The following is a 9,064-nucleotide window of genomic DNA, read 5'->3' on the forward strand; positions in this document are numbered from 1 at the left end:
GAGCAGGGGCCCGCACTGAGCTGGGGAGCAGGGCTGGCCTCGGGGAGAGAGAAGGGGAGGCCGGGGTCAGGATCGGGGGCAGTGCGACTGGCCTCAGGGAGGAAGGGGGTCAGAGGCAGCATGACTGGCCTCGGGGAGGAAGGGGGGGTCAGGGGCAGCATGACTGGCCTCGGGGAGGGAGAAGGGGGGGCCAGGGTCAGGATCTGGCCCTTCCCCCCCAGAGCTGCTTCCCATCCCCTCTTCCTTCCAGCCAGTTCCTGCCCCCCCCCCCCAGCCAGTCCCTCTTCCTCCCTCCCCCCTGCCCAGGATCAAGTGTGTCAGGGCAGCAGAGGGGACAGGTAAGTGGTTCATAAGATATTTATGAATAACTTGGGTGCCACACTGACACATCCAAACAAGCCACAAACTCAGTACTGGTGCACAACACAAAATGTATTGTGCTCATGGGAGGAAACTCTTAGAGGGAACACTTCCCCCAGCCTCCCCACCCCCCGAGTTAATGTCTCACACGTTGGGTTAATGCAATTGCAGGATCGTTGCACGGGGGGGGGGGGGGTTGGTGAGGGCCAAACTAATCCCTATTGGTAAGAGGATGGTGGGAAAAGTCCTTGGGGGGGTGGAGGTCACATGACACCTTTTATTTCTGGTCATGTGTCCATATTGCCCTGAAAGTGTTACCTCCAGAGGCGTGGCTAATGGGAATCAGGGGGCGTGGCTAATGGGGGTCAGGGGGCTTGGCTAATGGGCGTCAGGGGGCGTGGCTAATGGGAGTCAGGGGGCGTGGCTAATGGGGGTCAAAGAGTACATTTAAAAACATTCTTTGGGTGCACACCCTAATGAAATGTGCTGCGCACGCCTATGGGCAGAGAGCAGATCCAGTCCTGGGAGCAGGGCTGCAGCCACAGAGTTGTAGACGCCACCCAGAAAGCAGATCCGCATGCTGGGAGCAGGCCTGCAGCTGTAACCCACCCACCTGATGTGGGTCACTATCCTATGGAGTGGCACTGAGACCACTTCCAGCAAGCAATTATTACAAGGGAGCTCTTCAGCCTATGCTGAGAGGCAACTGACTTATAACTCAAGCTGTAGCAGCTCCTGCCCTAAGCTCCAAAAGTCCCAGGTTCTAATCCACCTGGTGGCAGTTGCACAGCCATGGAAGCAGAGGGGCCAGGGAACCCTCTGTACAGGACTTCCCCCCCCCCCACACACACACCCTTGCTTCCTGGAATCAGCCACCTAGGTGAATAAAGCTGGAAACCCCCATGCCTATAGCTGTGCACCTTTGCTTTCAATAGCTACAGCCATTCTAAAGTGCCCAGATCTCACAACAGAAAGGAGACGTCCCAATGAGCTGCTAAGCTGTGCTGCCTGCCACGGACAAGTAGCTCCAAGAGGAGCAAGTGCTGTTGACTCTGGAGCCTAATGATGGTGGTGTCTTCCAGCCATTTTCAGATTAGTACAGCTGTGAACCAGGTGCCAGCTGGCCATAGGGTCCCATAGACCTGGCTTGTGCAGCCTAACCTGATAACCAAGCAGTCCATAACCTAGCCAGCCGATTACCTTGGGCATGGGAGACCATGGCACTCGTAATTCCTGGGGCCTTCACGCACTGACAGGGCTTGACTTGATCGGCCAGCTAGGGAGAAAGAAATAAACAGAAGGCAGAGGAGTCACCAAGAGATCAGAAGACCAGCACGATGCCTTATAGGCCGTTCAGCTGTGAAGAGTCACCAAGACAGGGCAGGTGATGCTAACCTGAGTTAGTCCATTAGCTGCGGCTAGGCTGGGCCACGAGAGGAGAGACAGGCAGTAAATCTGCAGCTGTCAGACCATAAGGAGGACACGGAGGTTTCGAAACCAGCTCAGAGAACAGGGCTGGGTAAGATGCAACCTACCAAACACTGTGATCTGGCCGCTTTCTGTTTAGATCCTGCTGCCCATGCCGCCGAATTCTAAGTGGGGACTCAGGCAGCAGGATCCAATTTTAAATGATTCACGGCTCATGGTTACAGCAGGGGCAGGAGCCATGAGCCCTTTAAAAAGCTGTAGCCACGCTGGACAGCTGCCAGTAGTGGCAAAGCTGTGAGCTCTTTTCTGTGCTTTTAATTGAAAGCCTCAGCCGCGGAGAACTCTGAGGGTAGGCTAGTCCACAACACCGCCCCTTCTGCCTCAGGCTCCGCCCCTTCTGTGGGTGGAGCCGGCCTATGACCCCATACGAAAATCAATTAAGTGGCCCCCTTCTGAAAATTATCACCCACCCCTGTCACAGAATCATAGAAAAGTTCGAGTGGAAGGGACCATGATAGGTCATCTAGTCCAGTGTTTCGCAAACTTTTTTTATAATGTACCCCCTTTAAAAAAAAATGTGTAAGTACCCCCAGTACCTACAGTTTTCAGACACACACAATTTTTTTCTACCGTTGCAACACATTTGTTTAAACAACTGCATCGTAGCCGGGCGGGCGATGGCATTTTTGGGTGTAAAAGGTACAAAAAGAATAAAGCGCTGTCAAACTGAAAACTAAAATTCAGTTTTCTCCAAATTTCAGTTGTGTTGACGTGTCCCCCAGACATCTCTTGAGTACCTTTAAGGGGACTCGTACCACTGGTCGAGAAGCACTGATCTAGTCCACCCCTGCACCGAGACAGGACCAAGCATGTTTGTCTCACCTCTTGGCTCCTAGGACACGGCTTGAACTAACGCACTTGGAAAGACATTATCGTATATACGCCCAAAGTGCTTCGTCTCAGTGTATTACCATAAAATCTAACTGACCAAACTCTGACCTTTCATTTCCCTGTCACTTGGCCAGCCACAGCCTCACAAGCCTTCGGCATCGATCTCAAAGCCTTCGTCACGCTTTTACACACCTGTGCTGACACGCTTGTGAGCCAGGCACACTTGTGCGACACGTCCCAAAGCACTTGCTCCAGGGCATTACATCGCACTTGCCTGCCTTTGATGGACAGGGAAAGGGAGACCTGAAAGGCCTCTCCAAGGTCACCAGCGCGAGAGTGAGCGCAGAATTGCGGAGCAAGGGTCTAACACACAACTCTGTGCCTTAGTCACTAGGTGGCATTAGATTAGAACCCGGGAGTTCTTACGCCCAACCCCCTGCCCCCTCCACTAGGCCATGCTGCTGGCCTCCCGCCTCTCCCCCAGGGCTTGGAGACAGACGGGAGGCTGGAGCCAGCCTGCGCAGAAGGGGCTGTAACGCTTACAGCTCGTTCATGACACTGCCCCTGCGCAGCCCCTCTCAGATCCACACTTGGAACCCACAAGAAACACCCCAAGAGCAGAGATGAAACCACCACTCACCTGCAGCCCAGCTTCCAGGAAGGGCAAAGCAAAAGCGGAGCTCGCGGATTCCAGCCCAGCCTGGCACCTGCTTCCTGAACTTTGGCCCCTTTCCTCCAAGATAGCAGGAGGCTGCTCTGGGCCTTTTGTGCCCACGACGGGGCAGAAAAGCAAACTCAGCTGTTGGTTCCATCTTGCGGGCAGAGCCCCGGCAGACAGTGGCAGGCGGGGGTATCGACTGACCCTCCAACCCAGGATATTCCCCCCACACCTGGATTCGCTTCCTAGTCATCCCCATCTCCCTGCACGATCCTTGTTTCTCATCCCGCCGGTCCGAGAAATTGTCAGAGCAGGTTGATCCCGACATTGCCAAGGGCTTAGGTTACATCACAAGGCTTTGCCGCCACAGCTGGCTTGGCTTGGGTGTGTGGCAAAAGCCCCCCCCCCCGCCCCCCCGCTGGCACAGCTATTCTGGCAAAGCCGCCAGGGCAAATGGCAACTCTGCCGAAAAGCATCTGCTGGCTTTAAGCTCCCTGCGAGCTGTTCTCATCGCTCAGCCATCACCACCACTGCCCTGCCTCTGTCCTGCTCCTCATCCCCGCCCCCACTCCTATCCCCTGCTCTCCTCCATCTCCTCCCCCTTCCCTTCTCCTAACCCTCCCCATTTCCACCTGCCCTGCCCATCCCCGTCCTCTCCCTCCCCCCGTCTGTCCCCCTCTTATGTGAGGGCTTTGCTGGAAACGCCCCCCCCCTAAGCCAGGGAGATCTCCCCTCCGGGAACAATTCAGCCCCCCCCATCTCGCTCCCTCCACTCCACAGTATTTCCTCCATTCCCCACAGTTGAAAATTGAGCTCCCCCATCCCCTCAGGTGACAGTCGGGCTCCCCCATACGCAGCTGCCTAGGTAGGCACCTCCGCAGCCAGAGCCTGCCCCTGGCGCCCACGTCCCCTCCCCGACTGCCTGTCCCAGGCGACCACCTGAACCTGCGTCCCCCATTCCCTCAGATCACAGCTCCCTCCCTGACCCTGCACCCCCCGACACCCCTCCCCCAGGCCAGACTCCTCTCTGGCACCCGCACCCCCTCCCCCAAACCCTCTGCTCCCCCTTCACCCAGGTCACAGCTCCCTCCCTGACCCTGCACCCCCCCGACACCCCTCCCCCAGGCCAGACTCCTCTCTGGCACCCGCACCCCCTCCCCCAAACCTTCTGCTCCCCCTTCACCCAGGTCACAGCTCCCTCCCTGACCCTGCACCCCTCTAGAGCCCCTCCCCCAGGCCAGAGTCCTCTCCTGCGCCCATACCCCCTCCTGGACCCTGCACCCCTATCCACCGCCCCAGATCATACCCCCCCCCCTGCACCCAGGCTCCACCCCTAAGCTCCCTTCTGCACCCAACCACCCCGTCCCAGACCCCAAAGCCCTCGGTAGAAATGTGGCCCTTGATCAGTTGCCAAAATGGCCCCCCATTACAAATTATTGACCAAGCCTGATCCAAATGTTTTTTGAAACATTGTTTAATGAGAATGTAAATACAATTCAATACAATTGGGAGGGTTGGGGGGAGGGGGACGCAGCTGCTGGCTCCTCAGCTCTTGCTGCTCTCACTGGGTGTCTTCCTGCTGCAAGGGAAGCAGAATCCGTCACATTCATCCCTGGGGACTCAGGGGAACTGGCCCCCCAGCATTTCCACCCTCCTCCCCCTGCTCTCTGGTCACCCCCCGTCAGGCCCGCAGGGTGAGCTCCTGACCCCCCCCCCCCAGAGCTCCTGACACCTCGGCCCCCTCCCGCCTCCTAGGACAGTTTCTGTGTTCAGAGCCTCCCCCACCCCCAGGGACGCTCGCAGGGGCAGGAGGGATTCTGCCAGCAGGGACGTGGGGTGGGGGCAGCCTGAGGAAAGGGGCGGGGGACTCCCTGAGGGGATGGGAAGGAGACCCTGGCCCTGCCCCACTCTCCTGATCTGCTCCGGCTGCTCACCATGTATTCCAGGAGCTGATGGGCCTGCCCATGCAGGGCGTGGGCCAGGACCAGCCCGGCCTGGCTGGGGCGCCGCAGGGGGGAGCGGGCAGCGAGCAGAGCCTTGTCCAAAAAGCAGTTCTCCTGCTCTGCTGTGAAGAGCTGCCCAAAGACCTGGAATCAAGAGCACAGGAGGTTTCAGCTGACGGCCCAGAGCCCGGCCCCAACTCCTGGGGCTAAAACAGCTTCCTCCTCCCCCAAACTCCCTTCCAGACCCTGCACCCAGACGCTCTCCTCACCCGGCACCCCAACCCCTGCCCCAGGTCACAGCTTCCTCCTGCCCCCAAGACCCTCCTACCCCCACGAGGGCCCCAGCCAGCCCCACCCCCGAGCCCTGCCCTGCCCTGGCAGCGCGTCCTTACCTCTCCCACCCGCACGCTGTTGCTGTGAGCCAGGACCCATCTTTCTTTGTAGTAGTGTCTGCACCACAGGTCCTCTGCCTGGTGGATGTTGAGGCCTGCAAGAGACACAACAGGGTCATTCTGCTGGCAGGTCTGAGCCCTTCCCCTCCCACGGGTCCCTGCAGGCATCCCTGGGCAAATGGAGGGGCACAGGGGGCAGAAGGGGAACACAGAGGGACGCATCCCCCCTTGGGCCAGTCTGGGGAAAAGGGCTGGGTCCCCTCCCCCCGCCGCCGGCACCCTCAGGGTGTCCCTGGGGCCCAGGTCCCGGCTGGGTTCCTTACCCCTGTGGTGCAGGAGGAGTTGATACAGGCTGTGCACCCCCTCCCGGGCCAGCCGGCTGACGTCTTCGGATGGGTCCGAAATAAAAAGGCCCAGCTGGGCCACGTGGTGACCCATCCTCGGCCAGTCGGCGGAGTTCTGAGGGGAGAGAAGAGGGGGGGTCCCTCAGCATCCTGGGGCTGCACGTCCCATGCAAACGGCCGCCGAGGCGGGTCTGAGCTCTGGGGACGGACAGAGACACCTCCCGGGGCGGGGGCGGGGCCTGCCTTGCGAGGAGACAACCCTGAGCAATGGCCCCGACTGAAGGGTCACTCCGGGGGTGGAACAAGGGGATCCACTGACGGCCACTCCCCAGTCTGGGGCCCAGTCCCTCAAGAGCCCCCCTGAAGGGCCCAGGGTCACCCCTCCCCGGGGAAAGGAGAACGCGGCCCATTCCCGGCCCATTCCCGGCCCTGCCTCTGCCTCCCGGGGACGCTCCCAGCCCCGCGCCCTGCAGCCCCAGACCCCCCGGCTCCGAGGTCACTTACGTCAAACCCCGGGAGGGTGGTGGCGACTCCCAGCAGGGCCGTGGTGCTGCCAAGGGCCCTGGCTCGCTCCTGGGGCAGGCGGGACTCCAGCCACGGGCTCAGGTGCTGGGGGGGAAAGAGGCAGGTCAGGACCCGTAGGGAGGTGCCTTTTCTGGGCAGAGCCTGGGGCTCCTCTCGGACTGTGCCCCCCCCAGCCACTGACACTGCTCCTCTCTCGGCCCCCCCCCGAGGAAGCAGGGACAATGGCCCCGTCCCCCCCACGGGGCTCACCTCCATTATGAGCTGCAGCCGGGCGGTGTCTGGGGAGTCGGCGAGGAGGCTCGCCAGTAGGGCCTGGAGGTCGTAGGGAAGGGCCCGGATGAACTGCTGCAAGACAAGGGGGAGCCCTGGGTCAGAGGGGGGTTGGGGGATCCAGGCCACCCGCTGGCTCCGGGGTGCAGCCTAGAGCAGGGTCTGAGCCGCCTCGCAGAGCAGGGAGGAGCCCAGGCTGGGCATGGAAGGGACGGGCCCCCCGGGAGAGCAACGGGAACCCTGGAGGGAAGGATCCAAACCTGCAGCTTCTTCCCTCCCTCTGCCCCCCCCACACTCCTCTCTGGAGCTCCAGCCCAGCCCGGGAGCAGGGCCCGGAGGGACGTACCTGCGTGTGGATGGGCTCCTGCTGCCAGTCCCCAGACACAGTCTGTCCCACGGCCGCCGTCAGCAGGGGGCTCAGGAGCTGGGCCCGCAGGGGAGGCTGCAAGGTGCTGGCAGGAGAGAGGGGCAGAGGCTGTTAATTCAGCAGCAGGAGACAGAGACTTTCCCAATCCCTGGCCAGGGGATCTGCTCTGGGGGGAGTCGGCGGCGGGGGGGGGTCGGTACCTGAGGCTGCAGGCGGCGTTGAGGCAGTCGGCCAAGACCAGCGGGGGGGGCGAGTCCTCCATGATCTCCTGTGATACCCAAGGAGACAAAGGGGCGTGTGAGGCTGGGCCCCCAAGAGACGCTCACGCGGCCAGCGCCCCCACCCAGCAGGATCCAACCCCACTGCCTCCCGCTGCCCTGTAGCCCCCCTGCCCGACACAGGGCCCCTCCCAGCACCCCCCCCCAAACCGGGACCAGCTCAATCCTTGTCCCCAGGCCGTCTCCTGCCCCTCCCTGCCCTGGTGACCAGCCTCTGAACCTCCTCATCCCTGCTCCCTAGGCGCATCCCCAGCAGCCCGCTCGGCTCCCTTCCAGCCCCCCATGGCCCGGGGAGACCCCTCCCTGTCCCGAATCCCCCTTCCTGTCCGGCACCCCAGACCTGCCCCATTTCTGTGTCCCTCCCTCCTCCAGCATCCCCACCTACCCTCCCCATGTCCACCTCCAGCCCTCCTGGCTCCACCCATCCCGTTTCCAGCACCCCCACCCGCCGCCATGGCCCAGGCAGACCCCTGTCCACCCCACGTATCCCCTTCCCTCCTCCCGGCCGCCGCTACTCGCTTACAACGATCCTGGCCATCATGGTGTCCTTGCAGCAGCGCGGCGCCAGGGTGTCCTCGCCCCTTTGGAGGGCGGCGAGGCAGGCGAGGGGGATGGCCAAGAGGAACCGCTGCAGGGCGGCTGGGCTCTGCACCCCAGAGAGAGTCTGTGAGCCTGGGGCCTGCCTGCCCCCCACGGACAGCTGCAGGGCTCAGGTCTCCCAGGAGTGGAGGTGGGAGCTGCTGGTTGTCCAAGCACCCACACTCCCCCCCCCAACTGCTGCCTCAGGCTTGTGGGGGCCCAGCTGGTGCATGACAAGAGCCCCCAGCTTGGGGGGTCCAGGTAATGCAGGAGAAGGGGCCCCAGGGGGATCCCCAGGGACAAGCCCCTCCCGGAGGGGGGGGGGGGACGTGCTGGGAAGGGGCCGGACAATCTCGGGTCCCCCCCGTGTGGAGAAGGTTCCTACCGTGTCCCGGGTGTGGAGCTGCTCTTCGATGTCGTAGAAGGCCCCTTCCTCCACCCGGGAGTCCACCCGCTCCTGGCAGAGCTCCGCCGAGGCGCAGGGGGGCTCTGTGCGGGAGGGAAGGGACCAGGGTGACTCCAGCGGCCAGCAGGGGTCACGCGCCCCCATGTCAGGGACCCAGGGCAGGTTGGGCCCCACACGCCCCTCGCAGGGACCCATCCCCCTTCCACCCTCACATCTGCCAACGCCCTCAGCAGAGCCCCACCAGGAAGAAGAGAGCCAAGCAGCAGCTCCCGCCCCCATCCATTGCCCTGGCTGCAGGGCAGACACTGGGGCTGCCCCCCCGGGGTACTGGGTGAGCCCCTGGGCCCAGCGTGTTCACGGCCCCTCACCTGGGTCTGAGCGGCTGCGGGAGGTGGCCCGGCTGCAGCTGGAGGCCCAGGCGCTGCTGCTGACGGACCTGGACCCACAGCTGCAGGGGCTGGTGCGGGGAGCGACGGGCTGGGGGCTCCCGGAGACTGGCAGGTCCCCGGGGGCCGGGCAGGGCGATGCCCCCTGGTGGTAATGGGGGCTGGGCTCCCGGGGCAGGTGTTTCTCTCCACAAAGGAGGCCCCGGAGCCACCCTACCCGGCTCCCCCGCTGGGCTG

At 62.4% G+C, this 9,064-nt stretch overlaps 1 protein-coding gene across 1 annotated transcript; it reads right to left on the reverse strand.

Moving 5' to 3' along the window:
- Window positions 1-748: 748 nt before the first annotated feature.
- On the reverse strand, window positions 749-8,605 carry LOC149523274 (uncharacterized). Its single transcript, XM_089770416.1, has 4 exons — window positions 8,421-8,605; window positions 7,980-8,102; window positions 7,379-7,446; window positions 749-761 (listed from the first exon to the last, which is right to left on the reverse strand). The coding sequence occupies exons 1-4, from the start codon at window positions 8,583-8,585 to the stop codon at window positions 749-751; spliced, it is 369 nt and encodes a 122-aa protein (XP_089626542.1). The 5' UTR covers window positions 8,586-8,605.
- Between the last annotated feature and the right edge of the window lie 459 nt (window positions 8,606-9,064).

This window comes from Pelodiscus sinensis, chromosome 18 (genome assembly GCF_052426305.1).
Source record: "Pelodiscus sinensis isolate ZL-2025 chromosome 18, ASM5242630v1, whole genome shotgun sequence".
NCBI classification, from domain to species: Eukaryota; Metazoa; Chordata; order Testudines; family Trionychidae; genus Pelodiscus; species Pelodiscus sinensis.